Here is a 27543-nt window from a genome sequence, read left to right as displayed (position 1 = left end):
ATTAGTACTGGATTTCTGTAACTATAATCCATCAAATAAAAAAGTTATTATTTATTATATTTTGTATTATTTTTATATGACGTTGTAATAGAGAAACAAATGATATTTTGGTGGTTCCACTAAAACTTGTTTGAATGCGATCTTTTATTTGTATTTTACACATACTAATGCTCTTACAATAAAGAAAATGTTAAAAGTATATTTAGCTGTTTTTAATGATATCTCCCCTTGTTCTACTTAATGTCAGGTTATAGTGATACAACACATTTATATCGTAAAAATTTAAAATTATCGCTGTTAGTTTGGTAGCTTTTTAATGTCTATTTATTTATTTGTAACCCAACAGTCCCCCACCACCATCAGATAAGACAGAGTAACGCGTACGTAGATTTGTGTTATTAAAAATTAACAAATGGTCTGGGTTATTATGAAAATATTTAGAGATAACTTTAAATATTCAGTTGTATTATAAATAATGTTCAATATAACATGAATAATTTGAAAAATTAGAATGCAATTTTTACAAAGCCCCAATTAAAATTAACTTTTTTCTACAAATAGAGAACAGATTTCGCAGAAGCGAATATCAAAGTTAGTGGAATAATTGTCTTAAAGTTGATAACTCGTTCTAAGCAATGACAAAGCACAATATGATGCCGCTAGTCTTCTGCACTAATTATAACTTGAGAAAACTTTTGTCCATTTCGAAGGACCATGAAGTAAACTTATACGGGATAGTAGAATCGATAAAATTGTAAGCATTCGACTGCAATAGTTACTTCCATACTAGTCTGTTGCATACATAAAGTTATATTAAAACTTCAATTATATACTGTATATATATATATATATATATATATATATATATATATATATATATATATATATAATTGATATATATAGTTGGTGTAACAATTACGGATAATTTTATCGTATTGTCAAGGAGATTTAAATTTTTAAACTTACCTCATAAAAATTACTTTCTCATTATGATAGAAAATTCACATTTAAAATATCTTGAAAAGAATAGATACGTTAAACAAACATTATATACTTGACTATAAATACTCGTACTAGGTTTATAAAGAATATCGCTTTACACGGCTAAAAGACTTGATGAAAGAGTAACCTAAAATTAAATCTATGAAGAATTAAAAAAAATTACTAGGAATGATTGCAAAAAAGGTTTTTTAAAACTGGATATTTACATGTTTTTTTTAACATGGGTCTGTAATAAAAATATCACCCACACAATGAATCGTTTACATTTGAAAATTAAAAATAAGATCAGCTTACCTTTTTACATAAAAATGTTAGTAACATCTTCCACCAGCAAAACTCTGAGTGTTTTAATAAAAGTATTAACGTTAAAAACGTTAAAAATGGTTTGTCAGTCTTTATCGACTCAATTTTATTGTTTAAATTTAAACAATTTAAAAAGACCTGAGTGAAGGGATCAGCACTTTATATTCGAAACCAGAATTTTCAGTCTTATTCTATATGTTACCTAGCTGTCCACAGGAAATCTCGAGAATTAAATAAGCATTCTATAAATTTTACTTTGGAAGACAGTACTGTATCCGGAATGATTCCGAGTTAATGGATTTCAAGTTTAAAAACGAGAGGGTTGGAACTAAATTTGGGTTTTATTAGTGACCAATAAAGAGAACAAGAAAAACAAAAAAACACACACACACACACACACACACACACACACACACACACACACACACACACGTATATATTAAGAAAGTCAATATAAGGGATCAAAGAACGTACCGAAAGAGTTATCTCACAGTGGAACAGAGAGACATACGAATGAACTGCTTTTTGACCTTATGAGCCTAAAATAAATAGGATCCTCATTGAACCTAGAGTAACTTATGTACCAAGTTTAATTTCTCTATGAGGTTTCAGTCAATAGTTATTGCACATACATATAATATTTAAACAAGCAGACTTCAATTTGACTTCATGACCCAAAAGTAAGGGGTCTATAGCTTTAGTATGAGATGACATCCCATACGAATTGCATGTAATGTTTTAGGAACAAGTTCCTCAGATCATGATTTTTCAACATCAACATCAAATGTTTACCACATGGTACTTGTGGTAGCAAGAATGTGTACTTGTAGTCAAAATAATTGGTTATTATAAATAAAAATATGTTTTGTATGTGGCTTTTTTAACTTTTGTTGCTAAGCAATTAAACTTTCACTATGTTATTGTTGATAACCAATTACCTTCATTTTACTACTAAACATATATTTGTTATATATCAGCCAAAAAACCAAATGCTCTACATCTGATTAATTTATTTCAAGGAGTAAAAGTTTAGGAGATCCAAAGAACGTTAAAGCAGGATACACCTTAATTAAATTTTTCAGGACCATAGGCAAGAGTCTGATCTTCGTTCTTCCTTTTCTAGGCTCTTATTTTCTGCATTTCTTCCTTGGTTAGTTGAAGAATATCTCGTTTGGTTCTTTCCATTACCTGTGTGCTTTCTTATAACCTCTGACTGCTTTGAAAATGGGCACAACTCCCATTTTATTTAACAATTTTTGATCGACAATTTCTTCTTTACTGGATTTAAGTACTGCATCTATCACACCAATTTGGAATGTTTTAGGAAAAATATAAGATTTCGTCATCCCACAACATATTATATTGTTCAATATTTCGTTGCGTTTCCATTACGACAACAGGTCTTTTTGGGCCAAGTCTCTGAATATGAATTTATGGTAGCTATTATTACTGAATTTGTATAACTAGAATCCTTCAAATAATAAACTTACTACATGTTTTATAATCACTATATAACATTTTAATAGAGAATCAGCTGATGTTTTGGTGGTTCCACTAAAACTTGTTTGAATGCGATCTCTTATTTAACTATTTTAATGTTTAAAGGATTTTTTTAGCACATGTATTACACACATTTATGTATGTAATACATTCTGATACAGTAAGAAAATGTTAAAAGTAAATTTAATTTTTTAAATAATATCTCCCCTTCTATTAATTCACAGATCTTAGTGATACAACACATTTATATCAGAAAATATAACATTTACGCTGTTAATTTGGTAGCTATATATAATGTACATTATCTATTTGTAACCCAACAGTTCAACCCCCCTCCCCCCTCTTCATTAGATAAGACTGAGTAACATGTATGTATTGCGGAATTACTCAATAAACCGCTGATAGTGATGATATTATTTCTTTACAGAATATAAATATCAAAATTAGTTATATTCCATTTTAAATCTTGCCAACCACAATTTCAGATACAATTTAAAACAACTTCATTGCAATGCCATCCACTTTTTTATCATTTAACCTAGTTACAAAATTGCTACTAGTATCCTTTTACTATGAAACATTATGTATAATATTGAAAAATAAATAAAATTTATAAATGATAAATACAGATTTGTCTTTTATTTTGAAATTGGTTCGCTAGGTTTTAAAATTAGCTGAAGTACGATATGGACAATCCTAAAATTATAATATTATAATACGTTATAGATGAAAAATCCCTTTTAGCTTGAAACATAGATATGGTAATAAAAAACTTGCAATCAGTTAAAGTGTGTGTGTGTGTGTGTGTGTGTGTGTGTGTGTGTGTGTGTGTGTTTATGTCCAAAAGCAATGTGCATTTTTATTGTAAATAAATTGCTTACTTGTGTATGATGTTTTTGTACGTCGTAATATAAATGTCTAATGGACCTATATATGCATAATGGAACCAACCAACAATTTTTGGGAAATTGAGATATCACCGCCATCTTGAAGAGCTTGAAAGAATTTATACCCTGATTTTTTTACTTTAACTGGCTTTGAAACTACAAATGCAAAAAAAAATCATGAAAAAAACATCAAATGCTGTATGTCGGATTCAATATTATGAATAAGGGAACCAAGTGGCTTGGTTCTTTGTTTCAAAATTCAGAGACTGGTTTTGTAATATGCATAACAGAACCAACCAACTTGATTCTCTTTGTTGTGTAGTCTTCATCTTGATCAGCTGTTTTGCATACAGGAACCAAGTTTGAAGTTAGATAAACCTGCTTGCAATACAATAATAATAGAGTAACATAAATGATTGTTTTATGTCTGTATTGTGTCTAAGTGTTACAAAATGGATATAAAGAGAAGAACTTTGTTAATTATGGAAATGGCAAAAGTTCAAACCCCTGATTCTTCTGAACCAGATCATGAGCCTACGTTATTGGAAACTGATCAGGTAAGCACATAATTTTTAGGTTAAATAATAGGTTTTTGAGCCTTGACTAATAATTACTTATATTTATAATGAAATATTGTAATAATAATAAATATACATTAAAATAAGATGAAATTAATATTTTCCAGTAAAATAAATAATTAATTGCCTTTGTTTCAGGAGTCGACAAATATACAACAAGAGCATAGCTATGTCTGCAATGATAGTCCTATATCACATAAACCTACACAGAATGAAGGAGAAAACGGTGTAGATCTCAATGAAATGTTGGAAAATAACATGCCTGATTTGGTAAGTTTAGATTTGGTATAAACTTATCTGAAGGACAGATACAAATTTATTTCGAACATAACCTAGCCTATAACAATAGCTAACAAACTGGCAAAAGTTTAGGGTAGTGGTGTTAATGGCAGAAAGATTTTTTCTACACATTACTTGCAGTATTACGTACCAAAAACTGGCCTAGCCTTTATTTATGAACTTTTGGTATATATGCAGCAGTTGGTACTTGTGGAAAAATCAATATTTTTTACTAATTTCCATGTAAAATTACTTGCTGAACATGAATATGACGGTCTTTTTTGTCGGAAAAGTCGTTAAATGTTCCAAGGCAGCAGATTACAATCATTGAAATCTGTACTTTAAGTAGCATTTAAGTGAATTTAACAGCGTTTCCGACAAAAAAGACCATTATAATCGTGTTCAGCAAGTAATTTTACATGGAAAAATGTTTAAAAATATATATTTTTCCACAAGTACCAACTGCTGCATAGTTACCAAACTTTTTGTTTGGTATTGGATTTTTTAGTTCAATACTAGGCCTAAATTAAATACTAAATAAAAGGTTTCAAAATATCGCCTATTTGCTAATTTTTTCGATTGTCAGCGTGCAAAGCTGTTAGGTTATATTATTATAATTAGGATTGGTAAGCTACTATTCATGTTCATGACTATCTTATTTAGAAATTATGCCAAAAATGACAAAATACTTCTTTTAATCTGAACTACTTCAATTTACAACTTTATGTTCTGTTCTAGGATACAAGCTACCTGGATATTTCAAAAATGGAAATTGTGTACGACTTTCCAAATATTTCATTTGATACCAGCAAATCACAAGAACCTAGTCTAACAGATTCAATATTAGATGATGGTGATAGTGTTCAATTATCTGGTGCTATTGAAATTACAGATAATATTGGAAGAATGATGGTAGAAAATGGAACTAACCATGCACCAGATGATCTTAACTCTTTTCATATTGTTCCTCATCTGGAAATGGAAGAGCATGAGGTAAGAAAAAGGAATACAAATTTTAACATACATAAATTCTTTTCAGGTCCGTAAAAAATCTTCCAGTTATCTGGTAGAGATCTCTTAATGTCTTAAAATTATTGATCGTTTGTAACATATCTTTGCTCCGGCTCTTAGGCTATGGTACTGTCAATGTTGTATTTTATGAATAGATCATAACCAGAAAATCAGTCGGCTGTACTACTAACTCAACTAAAGATTTTTATTTTAAAGATGTTATGTCTAAAATAAATGGTTGAAAATGAATATTTATTAAAGTATACTTTATACCCAAGTAATATTTTTTACTCAAGTTTTACTGAAATGTGTTTAAAAAGAAAACTCATTCATTCTCACCCAGCATGTGATTGAGCATCCAAGTAATTAAAATCCATGATCTCTTAAACTTAAGTCCAAGACACTAACCATTAGACTAGCAAACTGCCTATTATGACCCTGAAGCTAATAATCTGTTTTTTTTTCAGAGTATGCAAGATGATGACCCCACTAATTACTGGAAATCAAAATAATTTAATTAATGTTGGTGAACTAAATACTGAAGAACCGAACATTGAGGATCAAGTAGTCGAAGTAATTGCTGAACCCCAGATTGATATAACAACAGAGCAGAAGTAGTAGACGAAACGCCTAGCATAACAGATGATAGCTCTTCTAGTGGTTCTGATTTTGAAGAAAATTGACAGTTCAGGAAGACCAAAGAAAGGTAGGAAGAGAAAGTATGCACATCAATCTAGAGATATCAGAAAAAAAAGGAAAAATAGTAATAAAAAATACATTTCTCAAACAGGAAAAGTTGTGTACCCTAAAAACTTCAGGGATTTTCATTGTGCTTGCAAGTGTAATGAGAAAGTGTCACTTGAAGTAAGAAAAAGCACTTTTAAGAAATTTTATGATTTGGGGGACTATAATGCCCAAAACATGTTTATTTGTGCATCAGTACAGGAAGAAAAAACAAAAAAGACCAACAGTACAACTATCTAAAAAGACAGTTTACAAGGAAATATACAATTAACAATACTGTTATTTGCAGGAATATGTACGTACAAACCTTAAGAGTGTCCACAAAAAGAATTAATACAGCTCTTAAAAAGCTTAAAAACGATAATGTGAAAGATGAAAGGGGGAAATGTGGTGGCAGTAACAAGATTGAAGACAAACGGATTGAAGAAGTCCGAAACCACATTAAAAGAATTCCAGCATACAAGTCCCACTACTGTAGAACGGACAAACAGAATCATGCTGGTTACCCCCTGATATGACATTGCCACGTATGTACAGTTTGTACAAGGCTGAAGTAGAGCATCCTGTGTCCCAATCAAAATATAATCAAATATTTTATGCAGATTTTTAACCTAAAACGGAAACCACTTCAGAAAGACACCTGCAGTACCTGTGACACACTACATGCCCTGGAAAATTCAACTACCAGTGATATAGAGAGAGATGAAATTAAAATAAAACATGAGGCTCATCTGAAATTAGTCGAAGAAGTAAGAGCTCAGTTCAAGGACGACTTTACTAACGGCAAAAAACTGTTGAATCAAAACAAACGCTGTCTTTTGATCTTCAAAAAACCCTACCATTACCCTCGTCTGCCGACAAATGTCATTTACTATAAACGACAAATCATGCTTTATAATCTGGGTATTCATTCGGGGAAAACTGGTAAAGGTCATTTTAATGTTTGGCTGGGAGAATACTGCTGGCCGAGGTACTCAAGAGGTTGGCTCTTGTTTGAAGAGGCATATTTTGGAAAAATTGTCCTGGGATTAAGGAATTGACCTTGTGGTCCGATTCATGTGGGGGGCAGAACAGGAGCATAAAAAATAGTTCTCCTCCTCAAACATGTCCTTAGCTTACACCCGACCTTGGAAAACATTGTCTTAAGGTACATGATTCCAGGGCATTCTTACCTTCCCAATGACGCAGAGTTTGGGGATGTCGAGTGCCACTTGAAGACACAACAGGAGAATGTACACAGATTCAGATTACATAAGTGTGATGGAGAATTGTAGGAGAAAGAACAAGTTTATTGTAACAAGAATGGAAAAAGAGGACTTCTTTAGCACATCAGATTTAGAAAAGAAAATAACAAACAGGAAAGAAGATGTAGATGGAATAAAAGTTGGATAGCTTAAGTTTCAGAGAAATTGAAATCTTTAAAGATAAAACCTTTCTCAATATTTGTAAGGACAAGTCTAGGTGGACTGCAACAAGAAATTGATATAAAGAAAAAGAAGAAGGTAGGAGCTAATACGTGCTACTTGCGATTAGCAGAAAATTTTAACCACTCCTATGGCCCAATGGAAAAGGGATTTCATTGCCTAAGTTAAAAGATCTCAAGTCAATCATGAGTTTAATCCCATCAGATGCGAAGGAATTTTACAAACAATTTTCCTCTGACACCAACGTACAAGATGATATTGATGGTTTCAATGCGAATCTGGATTTTGAACTAGAGGCTGAGGAAAATATCAATTAAGTGAATATAGCATTATGTTCTAGTTTTTTTAATTTGTTCTACTATAAAAATAAATACTAGTGATGACGTATGAGAGATGAAAAGATCCAACTTTCATCAACGATGTAACTGATTGTTATAACGTTTTCCACACACTAAAAAATAATACAAATAGATATTATGTAATTTTATTAGTAATAGATTTTTTAATAAAGTTATTTTTAAAATGAGGTGTATTTTTAAACCTTTAATTATTTAGATTAAACAAGATTGCAGGATAATAACAGACATTTGTATCAATTGGTTCCCTTGTGTTATAAAGCTCAAATCATATTATTTGAATTTAAGCATAAGGGAACCAACCAACAATTTCCTTAATATATCAACCAATATTATATTTCTTGCTGTGGTATTTTATTTAACAACTTAATAAAGCCTTTAATATGTTTATTAAACACATCTGGAATATATTTCTTTGTTACTGGGAATGGGGACCCACGCTAAACTTTTAACCTCTTTTTCTCAGTTAGACATCATTGTGGGTTGGTTCCATTATGCATACATACGTCCCTAATGTAAGTCTATAAAATATTCCAAATATTATTTTTACTTGAAATATAAGGTATTTACCATTATTAAAAATTATTTAGCTTTTAAAAATCTACACGTTGACGATATGTCTAATGAAATGAACATTGGATTTTCGAACAGAAAACGTTTAACGTGAAATGTCTACATTTAGTGTTTTAAGCAATAAAGAAAAAGCAAGAGTGTTATTTTAGCATCTGCGAAACAAGCACTAGAAGCTAGGGAACTTTCGCAGGTGTTCCAATAGAACACATCACAGATAATGTTATACGCGTGTTCCTCCCACCTTCACCTCCCTCTGTCCATGTCCTCCCCTGTCCTTGCCGTAAGTATAACATTATCGTACAATAAACCGAGTACGCTTACAAACAGTGTAACGTTGCGTAAAGCTTACTTAGTGAAAAATACATTGCATACACATTCTATCCGACGGGTTCCTTAACACAGTAATAAAAAGGTTCAATTTTGTTTGTTGGAATTGATCCTGCTGAAAAAAGGTATTATAAGATCATTAGCAAATTGGTGAAAATCCAACAACCCCCAATTAACAATTCTAAATTTAAATGATGGATTCACTGATTATGATTGTTTTATTCATGTCGAATACATACAAATAATTCCAGGTAATTATAGAGCATTCCAACCCCCTTTTTGCTAATTTAAGTGTAGTCATTTAATTGCATCTAGTAACAGATAATAATATGTGTTTCTAATTACAAAATATAATATTTTATACGTATTTTTAATAACTTATTCTTTAGGTGTATCAATTTTTAATAAATTATACAAATTAATTGCCACAAGTTGAATTTTTATATTTATGCAACAATTCAGGAGGTTTTTTTTATCTAGTAAAAGAAACACAACATATTGTTATGTTTATTGAAGACGATTTGACCTGCACCCTTCAAAAAGTGTATCTAAAGAACGGTAGGTAATTTCATTATTCTAATCCCTATAAACAGGTCTGTATAACTTTATGTAATCGGTATAAAGAAGACACTATGAATTGTGAATGATTTCGTGTAAATAGATCATAAATATTATTAAAATTATTATAAATTTTTATATTATTCGTAAAAAATGTTTTCAAATAAAAGTAATTATAAAGGAAACTAGGTTTTTCCGGACATTTGCCATCGTTCGAACGCTGCAGATCTAGGCAAGAACGATGGCAAATGTCCGGAAAAATCCTGTTTCCTTCACAATCCTTCCATCGTCAAAAATAACCTTCAAACAAAGAAGTAATTATAGTCCCTTAAATCAGAACACAGATGTCTTTAAATTGAAGCAACTAGTTCGTAAAAAAGCTCCCAGACTGTTTACTCTGTTTCAGTACAGTGACAATGAAGCAATTATCCGAGGGCCCTTGGGAAAATAATCTCCGTTTTCGTTTAGTGTGAGAAGCAGGGGAGAGAGAACTAAACGGTTCCTGTATTGACGTACACAGCTCGTCAGTAGCTCGATCTACAGTGAAGAGAGCCACGCCACTCCCCACTAGCTTAGGAGAGCCCGTATAAATGAATATATAAATTAAAATCCCGTAACATTTTAAGTTAGCTCATTTAAAAGGTTTTTACCAGAGGTAATCTCCTTAAAACTTTGTATACAGAAAAAATTTCATGAGTTATAATATTGTGTCATCTGTGTTATTTCTTATGAGTAATGAAGCAAATATCTAGTGATAATAACGACAGCGCTGAGGTAAACCATTTTCTTTGTCAATAAAATGTTGGAAACCAGTGTTTTACGATATCTGGAATTTCGTTAGGATTTCCACTAAAATTTGTAATATCAGATATTTATGCGCGCGCGCTCACGCGTGTGTGTGTTTGTATGGGGTCTAATTGGGGAACATTGACTTGAATATACGGTCAGTGGATTGAAACGTTCTAAGGTCACATGTCACACACCATGTCGTCTATACATTAAGACCGTATATCCGTCTTCTACAGGTCTTCTAACAACCAGGAAATACAAATGTCATTGGCTGAGCGTTTGCAAAGCCTATCACTGAAGGGTGTTGAAAATAACTAGTTTTGCATGATGCTTCATTTCTATATTGGGACCGTCTAGTTTGATGATGGAACATGTCACTCAAAGGGTTTTAGCTGAGCGTTAATAAAGATTTGTATATTTGTTTTATGCGCAATCATGATATTACTGTAAAAACCGCTAAATAAAAAAAACTTGTAAACAGATTATAATTATTTGAGATTTTAACATGTGACATATTAACAGATATAATTATAGATTTGAAATTTTTGCTTACGAGCATAGCAAAGCCTGTTTTGCTACAAGTGTTGTGGCGTATTTCTACCTTGTATATGGTAATATTATGTAATTGGATTTTATAATACGTCACTTTTCTAGCTCTGTGTCTATGTGTATAATCATATACCTGTTTGTATAATCAATTAAAATATGGGCATATTTTGTGGTGGTTATGCAAGTCATTGTAAAAAGCAAATGTCTACGAAATATAGTTGTAATTACCAAATTTACTTACAGGTATGTTCATGGACCGACGTGTTCAAAAACGATATTTTTCCCCTTTGCACCAAAAACACTTTTATAAATTATGCCAAAGTCCTATAGTAGCTAAAAAATCAATCAATGTTGTAATGGTCGTCTCTAAAGCAACTGTTCCAAGAAATACCACCAAATACAATTTGACTAAACTGATTGTTATCTTACTTGCCCTTTTTACAGTGCCACGTCTCCCTCTGAAACGCAATTTCGGTTAATCCAACCTAAATAACCAAGTGAATACAAGCATAAAGGACTTTGATGTAGCCTTTAAGTCCACCGCCAGATGAAAACTAATTATGTTACATTACTCTCTAAGGTCCAGTGGTTGACTCAATTAATCCAATGTAGCAATATCCGTCGAGTCCCTGACTTAGGCCAGTTTCATCGCAGAATACAGTTATCTGGACATGACAGAACAATGCAGCTGTTTTACGAATTACACTGGCTTCGCAGAAAAGAACGTGAATATAATTAAGTTGTTTTCAAATGCAGAGTATTTTGACTCGTTATTAAAAGAGATCACTCATATATGTTTATTTCCATTACAAAACAATCATTACTGGATTAGTTGTAAATTCATTGAAATTTGTTTTTGTTGTTTTTTTATAAATTACATGGCAATATTATTAAATCTGAAAAAATATTCAAATCGATATATAAAATAATATACTTCCTATACTTAGTTGTCTGTAAAATAGCTAATACCATTACTAACAACTATAGGGTACACCCCTGCTATCCTACCCATCTTTCACTGCTGTATAAGATATAAAATAATGTACTTCTTATACTTAGTGGCCTGTAAAATAGCTAATACCATTACTATCAACTATAGGGTACACCCCTGCTATCCAACCCATCTTTCACTGCTCATGAGATTTCCTCGGTTTTCGATTTCAAATATTGAGGTAGCTTAGGGTAATCACTAACAGATCTAAAACTAATCACTTAAAAGGTAAAAGGTAGTCGTTTATCTCGAGGTTGTGTGGTTATCTCATAACAGTGGCTTGACTAGGAGTAGGCTTTAGGATGAGGGGGGTTGAATAATCTGATTGAAGAGCACACCACATCAAGAAGGATGGAATAAATTTTAATAAATTTAATTATAAACAGTAAAAAAAATAATACAAGGCTTAAATCACAGTAAACTATTTAACTGCTATATTTTAAATAAGGTGTTTTCATGCTAATATTGTTTTAATGGTTTAGGATTTTTTTTGGGGGGGGGGAGGGGTAAATCCCCCTCATCACTCCTAGTTACGACACTGTACCAGAGTGTTTGTGTGTTGTGGCGAGCATCAACACTTTTTATAGTACTGTACTTTTTATTACTGAAATGAAATTGTAATGATTAATTAACCATTAAAATACAGTACTTTTTTGGTTGTAGGATCGTTGCTTTACAAAAACTCTAACATAGTTTAGAATATTAATTCATAACTAGCTACATTAAAGCTACTTTAAACTAGAAAGAGTCATAAGCCCACCTTTTAGGGCCTACTCTTCAACAGCGTGTCAGTAAAAAAACAAGTTTCATAGTTAGTTAGCTGCTGGAATTTAAGTAGTAAAGATTGGATACTATTCATAACGTTATAGCTAAAATTTAAATTGTATCTTAATAGTTAACAAGGCCTAAGGTAGCAATTTTGTAACTAGGTTAAATGATAAAAAAGTGGATGGTATTGCAATGAAGTTGTTTTAAATTGTATGTGAAATTGTGGTTGGAAAGATTTAAAATGGAATATAACTAATTTTGATATTTATATTCTGTAAAGAAATAATATCATCACTATCAGCGGTTTATTGAGTAATTCCGCAATACATACATGTTACTCAGTCTTATCTAATGAAGAGGGGGGAGGGGGGTTGAACTGTTGGGTTACAAATAGATAATGTACATTATATATAGCTACCAAATTAACAGCGCAAATGTTATATTTTCTGATATAAATGTGTTGTATCACTATGATCTGTGAGTTAATAGAAGGGGAGATATTATTTTAAAAATTAAGTTTACTTTTAACATTTTTTTACTGTATCAGAATCAGAATGTGTGTAATACATGTGCTAAAAAATCCTTTAAACATTAAAATAGTTAAATAAAAGATCGCATTCAAACAAGTTTTAGTGGAACCATCAAAACATCATCTGATTCTCTATTAAAATGTTATATAGTGATTATAAAACATGTAGTAAGTTTATTATTTGAAGGATTCTAGTTATACAAATTCAGTAATAATAGGTACCATAAATTCATATTCAGAGACTTGGCCCAAAAAGACCTGTTGTAGTAATGGAAACGCAACGAAATATTGAACAATATAATATGTTGTGGGATGACGAAATCTTATATTTTTCCTAAAACATTCCAAATTGGTGTGATAGATGCAGTACTTAAATCCAGTAAAGAACAAATTTAATTGTCGATCAAAAATTGTTAAATAAAATGGGAGTTGTGCCCATTTTCAAAGCAGTCAGAGGTTATAAGAAAGCACACAGGTAATGGAAAGAACCAAACGAGATATTCTTCGAGTAACCAAGGAAGAAATGCAGAAAATAAGAGTCTAGAAAAGGAAGAACGAAGATCAGACTCTTGCCTATGGTCCTGAAAAATTTAATTAAGGTGTATCCAGCTTTAACGTTCTTTGGATCTCCTAAACTTTTACTCCTTGAAATAAATTAATCAGATGTAGAGCATTTGATTTTTTGGCTGATATATAACAAATATTTATGTTTAGTAGTAAAATGAATGTAATTGGTTTATCAACAATAACATAGTAAAAGTTTAATTGCTTAGCAAAAAAAAGTTAAGAAAACGCCACATACAAAACATATTTTTATTTATAATAACCAATTATTTTGAGTACAATTACACATTCTTGCTACCACAAGTAGCATGTGGTAAACATTTGATGTTGATAGAAAAATCCTGAGCTGAGGAACTTGTTGCTAAAACATTACATGCAATTCGTATGGGATGTCATCTCATACTAAAGCTATAGACCCCTTACTTTTGGGTCATGAGGTCGAATTGAAGTCTGCTTGTTTAAATATTATATCGTATGTGCAATAACTATTGACTGAAACCTCATAGAGAAATTAAAATTGGTACATAAGTTACTCTAGGTTCAATGAGGATCCTATTTATTTTAGGCTCATAAGGTCAAAAAGCAGTTCATCTGTATGTCTCTCTGTTCCACTGTGAGATAACGCTTTCGGTACGTTCTTCGATCCCTTATATTGAATTTCTTAATATATATATATGTGTGTGTGTGTGTGTGTGTGTATGTGTGTGTGTGTGTGTGTGTGTGTGTGTGTGTGTGTGTGTTTCTTGTTTCTCTTTAGTGGTCACTAATAAACCCCAAATTTAGTTCCAACTCTCTCGTTTTTAAACTTGAAATCCATTAACTCGGAATCATTCCGGATACAGAACTGTCTTCCAAAGCCGATCAAGTACTTCAGGTATGCTTTGAATTCCATTCATATTGAAGCTATAGATAAAAAGATTCTGGAAATCTAGGGTATGATTCGCGCAAAAAACGTATCCTTATCTTAATTGCAACATGAGTTATTTTATATTTCAAACGCGAGATAAACCTATATATAATGTAGAAATTACCCAACAATGGCGAGGTTCCCTTGCTAATGCAACGTGCACGTGCAGCGTATAAATTACGTAAGTAACCGCATTTACAGTGTCCAACTGGGAAATGTTTAAAGGGAAACTGACAATTCACTAGCTGAATACCCATTGTGGATTCAATTGTTTCGTAGAATAACACAATTGAGGTGAGCTGGGTTTGTGATATAAACACGAGGGATAACATGGAAAACTGTGTGTTTTGTTGGAACAATTATTTATGTCAATTATGGAACAAGTCAGTATGCCACGCAAGCCAACTCCATAGAGCCAGCTTTACTGAATGGAATAAACAATCGTTCATGTGTAAAATTTAGAATTAAATAATTTTTTAATAAAATATATACAAATTATATTTATATAATACCAAGTATTACTTAGTTGTTAAAATATATAATACATTTTTATTTACTGTAATGTACAGTAATTATAGTCCATAATTAATTAGCACTATAATTTATTTAGAAATCTTGCCCTCAAATTTAATAACACGCTATTAGTATATTGAAATTACTGAATGTGGGTTATTTTCATAAATGATTTGACTCAGATATGTTATTTTTGTCATCCGCTGTGGTCTTCTAAGTAGAGGATGAAGCATCACATTTTGGGTAATAGGCTTCGCTGAGGTTCAACGCAAAATTTCACCCCTTTAGCTTATTTGATTATTGACAGATAGAACAGCAGCAATCATATTGCAGAGCAATTTTTACTTTACCCAAAAAACGTAAAATAAATTGTTCCAGCCTTCTCAGAGAAAATTTTCTACAATGCACCACCAAGTTCCATGGTTGGACATGACAAAGCTACGTCTTATTCTTTGCTAAGTAACAATGAAGTTTTCATACAAAATTTAAAGTTCACAGATGAAATATTTCTAGTGAAATTATGCCAACGAAATACTCACAATTTTGTTTGTTACATTGGGTTTTATAATAGTGTTTAAATAGTGAAAGTCTACACGCCATGTCACCATAAAATGGCGTTTTATGTGTTATCATGGACGTGGGATAATTGGCCAATATTTGTTAATATGTCACTTTTTTAAATATCTTATGAGTATAGTAATATACCGTTAAAGAATATACTGATACTTATTATTATTATTTAGTTTGTTTACAACTGCATTTATTCTGATATTTTTTCGATACTTCTAAGACTAACGTAAACATATTCGCTCATCTAAATCGTATGAAATGACATGCGCCATGATCAAACCCAGTTTTAAGTCTAGTGATCAGTTCCTCTTCTAGATATTTTGTGGATAGACAGAGATGACACTATTCAAATTCAAAATAACGCTCATATAATTAATTTTAGTTTACAATCATGGCCATGTTATGCAATTAGACTATAGTTAGGATGCAGTCTTGTTCTTGATCTTACTCAGTTTGTTTACAAATTTACTTATTTTCTTATTTTCACGTTGTCATTTTGGTTACACATAAAATAAATGTAAAAAGTTCGCTAACGCTCAGCCAAATCCTATTAATGGATTTCCCATTTTCATGAATTCTATAATTTTTTTTCTTAAGTACGCCAGTAATACTGTATAAAGGAAATTGTGATTAAATACAATGGTATAGTGGATGAACTGCATTATATAATTTAACCAAACATTATATATTAATTTCTCCGGATTTAAACATTAAAATGTTATAAACTACAATTAAAACAAATTCAAAAGATTTGTAACTGCTATCATTTACAGTTGAATTGTATCACATGGCGTGTATGCAAAGTCTTGGTATACAGTGGAAAGTTTCATTCAGCAAGGAGTAGTGCCGTACACAAACGGGCTGCTGGTATTTCTCGCTGTTCCAGCAATAAGCAGTACGGGGTTTACAGCGACCCTGAGTGTTAGTGTTATAGCACTCCCCTCTCCCCATCCGCTGTTGATGGATTACCCCTCCCCGCCATCACAACCCTCGCTTCCCTGCAATCCACCGCGGCCTGTTGAACAGCCCCTTGCCACTGTACTGATGGAGATATTAATCTCCGCCACATAATAGACCTCCTCGACTACGTCTCGCGAAAACATTCCTTTTTTAATATAGCTTTAACAGTAGTTATTTCTCATCTGTGTTCTTCCTATTTGTCACCATCATTCAATAAATTTGACAGTTCTGATTTATTAACTAATCCAACGCTCTATAACGATAAATAATTATTAAACAAATATCTTCAAAAGTTCATTTAGGTAACCGACGCTTTTGTACGAATACCAAGGTAACAAATAATAACTGTTGTACAAGAAACAAAAGGTTAATTTCTGGAATCAGAACCAATTCTGTGAAATGAGGAAAACTTTGGCGTGATACCAAGCTATGAGACAAAAGGTTAGCTGATGAGATAGACAATGAGTCATTTAATATTCTTTGTCAGTGGTCTTTGAATCGATCTTTCATTATGGGTTCTGTTGTCAATGAACAGGATTTCAAAGGTCTGTTCGTTTCAAACAGTTTTAATTGAGATTTGCTATTATTTTATTTATTCGGTATTGTTATCATGAATATAAAGGATCGTGTTTATATTCCAGATTGTTTGTTCTAAAATACATATGGAAATTCAAAATACGATGGATTCTCTTTAGTGCAGCTGGCATTTTCCCAGGTCATATGCATAAAGTGCCGGCCTGTTTTTTGTATATTTGTAAGCTTTTGGGAAAAAGAATATGAATGTGAATACATGCTGTTTTTTTAAGATTTTTTAATTAATATTCATAAAAAAGGCCATGACAGAGTGAACAAATTTCATCCCTTGTAAGATTTTTACTGACAATAAAACGAGTTAAAGTGACATTTAACTTAAAATTATAAGCTTTAGTAAGAACGTGATTACGATAAAGGTATTCATTTTATTTTCATGGATTATTAATAATAAATATAATATAATAAAATGTTAAACCAAATGGAAAAATCCTTCCTATTATTTTCCATGGAATTTAATAATACAAAATTACGACATTTTTTGTATAAAAACAATTATCTACTTTTTAAAATAAAGGTTTAAAGTATTGTTTGTTGTATACATATGTTATATTTTTACAGTTGTAACATGATAAAAGCCATTCGGGAACCCAAATACACTTAAATTTATCTACCTAATACTTTCCTTGTTTCATAATAAATCGAAAAATACCTGATGAGCCACATAAGGGGACCTGTCAGTGAAAAAAACAAATTTAAAACAAAAATTTTTTTTACTTATTTTAATTCCCAGTAGCTCTTCTGAATACATTGATACCAAAAACATGTTATTCTGTGCACTTATTCACATTAAAAATTAGTTTTATTACTAAGAGTACACGAAGCCGAAAATGACATATGTTGGCCACTTCATATAGTATACAGTGTTATGGATGAAAAATCTACATAAAGCATTTTTTGGATCATTGGCAATCAGCTGTTTTTATTTCAGCTACAATCCAGTTAGCAAACATAAACCTCAAAAATTGTAAGTCAAATTGTTGTTTTTGAATAATATTTACTGTTTATTGTCTTAGTGTTTTTGAGAGATGGCTAGACTAATAAAGTTTGGAAAAAGGGCGTAATATTTCAAAAACTAAAACAAATAGTAGTGTTGTAAATAATAGTGTAAATAGTAGTGTTGTAAATAATAGTGTAAATAGTTGTTCTTCTTCAAATAATGTAAGTAGCTCTACTAGCAGTGAATCTTTTCATAGCAAAATGGCCTATGCCTGTCAATGAAGGTAGGCCTAGTATACCAAGTTCTTCAGCAAAGAAGCTCAAGAATATAAAACTATGTGCAGAAGAGCCTGAGTATTATGGACATAATTTCAAGGATGGTAAATGTTTTAGTAAATATTTTCAATACTAAACAAACAAACTGTCAAAATTTGCGGTTTGTAATCAGTGTTTTCTCTGAACTTTCAATTAGAACTGTTTGAATATCCAGAAAAAAACGGAAAGGAATAGTGTCTAGATTATCAACTCATATGCAATAACTGTGATGCTAATGTAGATTTTATGACTTCTGAAAAAACTGGAAGTGGTTGTTTTGAAACAACAAATTAGGTTAGTGTATGCGATGAGAAGTATCGGCAAAGGACGTTCAGCGGCACAGACATTTTGTTCGGTAATGAACTTACCCCAACCCCCCTTGAGATTTGATAGTTACAATAAGGAAACTGAGTAAATGTATTTCTGAAGTAGCTAAAGAAAGCATGCAAATTGCAAAAAAGAGAAGCTGTAAATGAAAATGACGATAACAGTGATCTTAGCGTAATATTCGACGGAACCTGGCAGAAGAGAGGTCACTCATCATTGAATGGTGTGGTCACCGTGACAAGTGTAGATACGAGTAAGGTACTTGATGTTGAGTGTATGTCTAAGTATTGCAATATTTGTAAGGGTAAGCAAGTTCTTAGCCATGAAGGATGTCTTGCTAATTATAGAGGAACCAGTGGAGGGATGGAAATAAATGGTGTTGTCAAAATATATGAGCGCTCTGACAAAGGTAATATTCCTACACGTTATGTGAATTACTTTAGGCGACGGAGACAGTAAAGCCTTTGAGGTTGTAAACAATAGTAAACCGTATGGACCTGATATTACAATACAGAAACTTGAATGTATTGGACATATCCAGAAACGTATGGGTGGTAGGCTCCGAAGACTGAAGGAAAAGTACAAGGGTTGTAACATTACCCGATGGCAAGCTTTATCAGGAAAAGGAAGGTTGACTGATAATATAATAACAGAGCTACAAACTTATTATGGAACAGCCATTAGACAGAACTGTGATGATGTAGATAAGATGAAACAAGCAGTATGGGGCTACTTTTTTTCATAAGTTGTCTACTGCAGACAAACCTCAGCACGGCCTATGCCCAGCAGGCACAACTTCGTGGTGTAAGTATAATCGAAGTAAAGAATTGAATGTTGAACCACCATTACCAAAGAACAATATACCATCTACAATCATGGAAGTAATCAAGCCCATCTATCAAGACTTAGCTAATCCTACCTTGCTAAAAAAATGTGTCCATGGAAAAACACAAAATCAGAATGAATCATTCAATAATATGATTTGGACGCGAGTTTCAAAAAATAATTTTGTTGGATTAGAAACATTGAAAAATGGAGTGTATGATGCTGTTATATGTTATAATGAGGGGAGTTTTAGGAAAGGCAAAAGTTATGGAAAAGGTATGTGGAAAATCTGGTGCAAACTGTATTGTGGGACTAAAACGTCAAGATTTGAAACGGGTCTACGAAGCTGAACAGGCTATGAAAGAAATTGAAAAAAGGGCTCGTGCGGCAAGACTAAATGTAAAAAGAAGACTTCAAGACAATGAACAAGTATCCGATGATCCAGACTATGGATATGGTGCTCATTAGTGGGTATAAGTGCGATTATTGTGAGTTATAATCAATAATTTTTTTTTATTTTTGAATTTCCGAAGTTGTGTATTTTATTACTTAGGTACCAATATTCCTAAAGTATTTATTGGTTTTTTATGAAACTTTCACAAGTTATTTATAGTATTATTAGCAACAATAATAAGCTTTTTCTAGAAGATTTGAATAAATATGAAGTTTTTATATAAGAGTTTTCAATTTAATTGTATTGATTTATTTATTTGATATAAAATACATGACATTAAAAAAAAACCCATGCTACCAAAAACTATTTATATTCCTTATTATTTATTTTTAAAGAAACTATACGACATCAGGTTTAAAATTTCATGAGGTTTTATGCATTAGTTGCTGAGAAAAGTGTACCACAATATGTGTAATTTAACATGGGCGAGATAGGCACTGACAGGTTCAATCAAATAAAATTGAAAAAAAAAACGCCTTTTGGTATTCCACTAGGAGATATAGAAATTAGTCAAGTCAAGAGTTATAACTGTAATAATATTGTAAAACAACCAAAAACACGTTTACTGCTCCACGTTTACAATTTAAATTTTTAATCGAAACCAAATAATCTGGTGGGTGATACCCTATTATATCCAAAATCTATAATATAAAACTAAATTAGCTACATCAAATTAATTCTTTGAGAAGAAAAGGCTACAGAAAATGTTAAACTTATAACTGGAGAAGACTGTTAATTCTAGCAAGAGCAACAGATGTCGATTGAATATTCGATGAAAATTGTCAAGTGAAGAAGAAAATCAAGGCTACGCTTCAGCAGACTAATGGTGGGACACGAACATATTGACAGCTCTCACATCTGAGTGTAAACTTGTCAGAGCTTATTAGAGTTAGCTTACTAGATTGGATTGATTGATGGATGGAGAGATAGCAAGAGTTTGTGTCGTCGATTCAAAGTCTACGTTGGAGATAACAGAATAATGTATTAAACAGTAACCTTAATCAGTTTACGAGAACCTCAATAATTAGTGACAACAAACTATTGTTACGTCTAATCTTTTCTGGAATTAAAGGAAATAATAATTTATTGGACCAAAAGGACAATCTAAAAAATAACCGATCTCATCAAAAGAATGTTTACGTGTGTATTATTGTCTAATGGAGTTCCTAGTTTCAATCATGTATTACAGAGTCCTTTTGTTTTAATATTTTCATACATTATAAAATAAGTTTTCAACACGTATTTTATTTTATTTTATGTATTTTAGATGAATAAACAATTGGTTAAAGAAATATATACAAAACAACTTTCAATAACTATAACTAATAAGGACATACACATAGGGACCAATCAAAGGATCACTCCTACGAGGGATATACCCGTTACTTTAAAACTGATATTATCTCTACAATTGTTACCAAGTTAAATAAAAGTCTAGATCATTAAAGTTATATCAATGTCAATATGCATAGATCATAATTTTGCTAATTTATAATGAAATAAAACATTAATCCTTTGAGTGCCGCAGCGTCACTAATTTTTACGGTACGAAAAGTGTATAAAGTGCCGACTTAGCTTTTTTTGACGTATCGTATTTCGATATTTTATATATAGCAAGGTTATTTTGAACAATTAACCAGCTTTATTGAATAAGTTCCAAACTATCGATAAATAAAAGTTTTACATTGTTCTCCTTACTCTTTGATCTATGAAACATGTGTTGTTTGGGTATTTTGGTATTTTCCAGACTCCACTATTTTTGGAAACGTTTTCCTTATTGTGAAGTTCCAATAAACTACAGTGATAAAAAGAACTTTATTTAAACTGTTTTGAAATTACAGGCCACTACGACAATCAATGAAAACAAAAACTAAAAGTCCAACTTTTAATTATTCGAAAGTGACAGGTGACTCGTGTGTCTAGGCCTATTTGCAGGAGATTTGGTGAAAGGAAATATGATTCATCGAATATTTTTCGATTCATTATGAAACAAGGAAAGTACTAGGAATATATAGTGAAGTTTATTTTGGTTCCCGATAAGGAAAATTCGTCCAAAAGTAGTGGGCTGCGATAATACCAAAATACCTATGCTATGAGTTTTTCTTCCAATTATGACGTATCGGACAAGTATCGTGGTACGTAACGGGCATTCTTGTTGTTTATGTGCTGATAACCAAGCGTTTGTGTAAATACAAACTAAAATATTTACTTATAAAGTGTTTTACCGTATTTCTTTATAAATGTTATGTAGTGATTTGAATTGTGTTCAAGGGGACAACATGACTTTTTTCAGTGTAATTATAATAGGATTATTTTGGTTTTTACAAAGTTTCTGACACCTTTAAAACAGAAATGTAAACAAGTTATTTGTCTCTACATCATCAAGCATATTTATCTGTTATGTTGACATTTTATTTGATTTTTATTGTACTGTAAACACTTCACTTTTACTATGTAATTTCTAAACTCTGACAAATGAAGTACTATTTATAAATTATTGGCGGTACCGAGCAGCACTTTGTTTACGGACATAATGCTGTTTGTTTTTATTGTTAAGTCATATATTATACATGAATTTTATTTAAAATTACTTGGATTTTATCATGACACAACTGGAAAAACCTAAACCTTTTATTATTAAAAAGTGTGGGATTGTTTTTCATATAAAGAAATTTTGTAATTTTCTATTATAAAAACCCGTGGAAATAATAGCCTGCAATTATTTATTTTATTTGTAACAATTTATTTCATAAACCATGGAAATTAAATAAATAGCTTTGTCGCAATTGGGTTTTTACTGAATGCTTGTAATTTTAAGTTAAATGTTACCTTTGGTTGTCACCTTAAATGTTTTTTGTCAGGAAAAATGTTGTAATGTATGAAATTTGTTCAGAATGTTGTCATGGCCTTTCACATGGAATATATAAAAAATCTTAAAAATGCCGTATCCTCTCAAATTAGGTTCAAACTTAACTTTTTATAAGAAATTAAAACACTCTTTTCTAAAAAAACTGAATTTTTTTAATGTTATAATACACATTTTGTTTGTGATGGCATGTCTCATATTCTTCTTTTAATAAAAAAAACAACAAAGTTATAAAAATATTTTCCCAAAACAAATATGCAAAGAAAACAGGCCGGTACTTTATGCATATGCCTTGAGAAAATTCCAGCGGTACTCAAATAGAATCCTTCGTATTTGAATTTCTTTAAGTATTTTAGAACAAAAATCTAGAATATAAACACGATCCTTTATATAGTAATTATAACAAAACCGAATACATTTAAAAAATCACAAAACTCTCTTAAAACTGTTTGAAGTGAACAGATCTTTGAAAGCTTGCTCATTTACAATAAGCCTCATTAAGATTGATTCAAAGAACACGGACAAAGAATATCGAATAACTTATTATCTATCTCATCAGCAAACCTTTTGTCTCATAGCTTGGTATTACGCCAAAGTTTTCCTCATTTCGCAGAAGTGGGTTTGATTCCAAAAATTAACCTATTGTTTCTTATAAAACATTTATTATTCGTTACATTAGAATTCGTACAAAACCGTCTGTTAACGAAATGAGCTTTTGAAGGTATTTGTTTAATAATTAGTATCGTTATAGAGCGTTGGATAAGTTAATAAAACAGAACTGTCACATTTATTGAATGACAGATACAAATGCAAAGAACGCAGATGAGAAAAACTACTGTTAAGCTATATTAGAAAGGGATGTTTTCCGAGACGTAGTCGAGGAGGTCTATTATGTGGCGGAGATTAATATCTCCATCAGTACAGTGGCATGGGGCTGTTCAACAGGCCGCGGTGGATTGCAGGGAAGCGAGGGTTGTGATGGCGGGGAGGGGTAATCCATCAACAGTGGGTGGGAGAGGGGGAGTGCTATAACACTAACACTCAGGGCCGCTGTAAACCCCGTACTGCTTATTGCTGGAACAGCGAGAAATACCAGCAGCCGGTTCATGTACGGCACTACTCCTTGCTGAATGAATTTTTCCAGTGTATACCAAGACCTTGTATATATGCCATGGGATGCATTTCAACTTTAAATCACAGCAGCTACATATTTTAAATTTGGTTATCCACTTATTAAGTATTTATGTGTCTCACACTCCTAATAACAAAATATAACCTGAGTGCCACTGGACCGGTTTTAACAGTTAAATTGTCACTGCGAAGCTCTCTTAAAATCCTTTCAAAGTAGAACTTTATATTCCACATGGAAAAAAAGTTTTCAGCAATAAATACAGTGAAAGCAATTGAAACATTTTTGATTGCAGAGATTGCAGTTAAATCAGATTATTTGTCCACGGATATATTTGACTGGAGTTATCATACGAAACGTTTTTGAATTATAAAAATATCAATTGTATTATACACAAGTAATACCCGAGCCTATATTATAAAAGTTGTATATGGCATACAAGTTGGTAAAGTTGTTTTCCTGGATCTCTGTAATACAAGACTGTAATAGAAGATGTTTAATACTAAACAGAACTAAAATGATCCCTTGTATTAACGCGGTCGGATGTCTCCCACATTGACAACTTAAATCCCGCGTAATTTGAAAAACCGAAATAATAACCGTAGTTTGGTTAAAGTTTATAACTTAATTCATCTCCTAAACCATTGTATTTACTACAATTGGCTCTACAGTATTACTAGCCTAATTAAGAAAAAATATATTTTAGGAATCATGCAATCAAATGGGAAACCCATGATACCAACTCAGTGGGATTTGGCTTTGCGTTAGAAAACCTTTTTACGTTGGATTTATGCGTAACCATAAAGGAAACGTATAAATCACAAAATGCGTAAATTTGTAAACAAACTCAGTATGCTTATATAACGTGCATCAGAGTAAGATATTGCAGCCTAACTATAAACTAACTGCATAAAATAGCTAGCTATGATTTTAAGGTAAAATCAATTGGATGAGCGTTATTGAAGCTGAAAAATTTCATCCGTCTGTCTGTCTATTCGCACAATATCTAGAAAAGAAATGGATCTCTAGACTTAAAACTGAATTATGGTGAAAGTCATTTCATGTGATTTAGTTCTTGGATTGCGTTAGCCTATTTATATGCCTATATATTTATATCGAAAAAAATAGCATAATAAATACATTTGTAATCAAACTGAATAATAATAATAAGTATCAGTATTATTAGTCTATTATTATACTCGTAACATATTAAACACCATTAACATATGTAGCCTAATTATTCCAAGTCCATCACATCATTTTATGGAGACACGGCGTTTAGACTTTCATTATATAAACAATGATATGAAACTAAATTAAACATATTTAAAATTAAAAATATTTTATCTGTCAATTTGAAATGTCTTATGAAACTTAATAGCTACATAGGCAAGAATGATTCGTATGATGTTGCATGCACAACCATGGAATTTGCTTGTGTATCGTAGAGCCTATCTCTTAGTATGCTGATACAAATTAGGTTTTATATTTTGGGAAATGTAAAAATTTGTTTGCCGTATGACTGTTTGCTGATTTATCTGTCATTAATAAATTTTGCTACAGGGGTGAAATTTTTCGTTCAATCCCAGCGAAGCCTGTTAAATAACATGTGGTGTGGTGTAATCCTACCTAGTTTGAAGCTACCACGGAGCATTTATGAACATAACCCAAATCGAGTACATACATTGTGGAAAATTTATATTATGCATAACATATTATAAATTTATAAAAAGCATATTATAAATTTATTTATGGTAAGATTTCTTAATGAATTATATTGTTAATTAATTACAGACTATAAATAAAACCTGAAGTTTTATCAAGCAAATAATACTTAATTTAATTAAAAAAATTTTAACTAACCTCTAATTTTATACATCAGCAAATGTTTATTCCGTTCAGTAAAGTTAGCGCTATGGAGTAGGCTTGCGTGGCGTCCTAGTGTGTCCCCTAATTGGCATAAATAATTGTTGCAACAAAACACACAATTTCCATTTTATCCCTCGTGTTTATATCAACAAACCCAGCTCACCTCAATTGTGTTATTCTACGGAACAATTGAGCCCACAATGGGTATTCAGCTAGTAAATTGTCAGTTTCACTTTGAACATTTCCCAGTTGGACACTGTAAATGCGGTTACCTGTGTAATTTATATGCTGCACGTGCACGTTGCATTAGCAAGGGGAACTCCGCAATGTTGGGTACGTTCTAGATTATATATATATCAGGTTATTTTGCGTTTAATATATAACTCCTGTTGTAACTCAGATGAGGATACGTTGTTTGCGCGAATCATACCCTAGTTTAAGTTTATTTTCTCTATGAGCTTTCAGTCAATAGTCATAGCACGGACGATCGGATATTCAAAGAGACAGACTATAATTTTACCTTATGGCCCAAAAATAAGTAGTGTCTTCTGAGGACAAAGGCGAACTTATTTACCCCGTCTGTGACACTTTTTTCTCAAGAGTTATCGCACAAACCTACGGAAAATGACCAAAATTCAAAAAATAAATACGATTATTGAAGCAAATCTTTATCGCAACTTTTATGTCTTCTACTGAAGGAACCAAGCATTGTAGTGTCTAACAAAATTATGAAAATTAAATTAATTTCAATCTTACAATGTATTAGTATAATAATTTAAAAATGCCCAGGTTATCAAAGCATGTTCTATAAATTATGCTACGAATCATCAAAGAGAAAAAACTCTCCGTGTAGGTTTGAGAACACTTCTGGAAAGCAATCGATCGAGAAGTAGTGCTTTGGCTGCTATAGAGAATGTGACTGCGCGTCGTGACACTGCTAAGCTTTTACTTAAAACGAATTGTAAACGTTAGACAAACCATCTTGCGATGAGAAAGAAATTACTTTATATTTAATAATCACAGCTAAGTATTGTACGAAATTACTGATATTATTGTAAGAAACAATTAATTTTCAAAGTGTGCAGATTATCGTTGTATACAAGTACGATATAAAGCCCCGAATGCTCATCATATTTTTGAAATGCGCACTGTTTCGTGAGGTTTTTTCAGGTTCCATTTGTAAAATTTGAAATAAATCTAAATAGTAACTCAAATATAAAGTGTTATATACCACTTATTAAAAAAAACACTTGTGCTTTCAGACTGTGTGACTATGAATTCGGAAAAAACAAATTTCTTTATATTAAATGTAAAAAAAAATTTAACAAACATATAAAACAAAAAAACTTTTCCAAAAATATTATCAACTTGTATTTTAAACATTACACATATTTCCAATTCACCATAGACGCATTGCAAAAAATTATGTAGTGAAGATAGAAATGTATAATTTTGATCAAATAATATTAATCCCAGAACTCCAGTTGCATTCCAGTTGAATCCTAAAATCTTAGCCCTCAGGTATTGCTACGAATGATACAACAGC

The 27543-nt window shown here is 31.5% G+C and overlaps 1 protein-coding gene across 1 annotated transcript; it reads left to right on the top strand.

Annotated features, from left to right (window-relative positions):
• The first annotated feature begins 3735 nt into the window (after positions 1–3735).
• Positions 3736–6072, top strand: LOC124368304. The gene is made up of 4 exons (XM_046825577.1): positions 3736–4249; positions 4409–4540; positions 5288–5542; positions 6028–6072. Exons 1-4 carry the CDS (start codon positions 4145–4147, stop codon positions 6070–6072), a joined length of 537 nt encoding a protein of 178 aa, XP_046681533.1. The 5' UTR covers positions 3736–4144.
• Positions 6073–27543: the final 21471 nt, after the last annotated feature.

This window comes from Homalodisca vitripennis, chromosome 8 (genome assembly GCF_021130785.1).
Source record: "Homalodisca vitripennis isolate AUS2020 chromosome 8, UT_GWSS_2.1, whole genome shotgun sequence".
Classification (NCBI taxonomy): Eukaryota; Metazoa; Arthropoda; class Insecta; order Hemiptera; family Cicadellidae; genus Homalodisca; species Homalodisca vitripennis.
The sequence above is the reverse complement of the archived record's forward strand: the minus strand, read 5'-3'. Positions and strand labels throughout refer to the sequence as shown.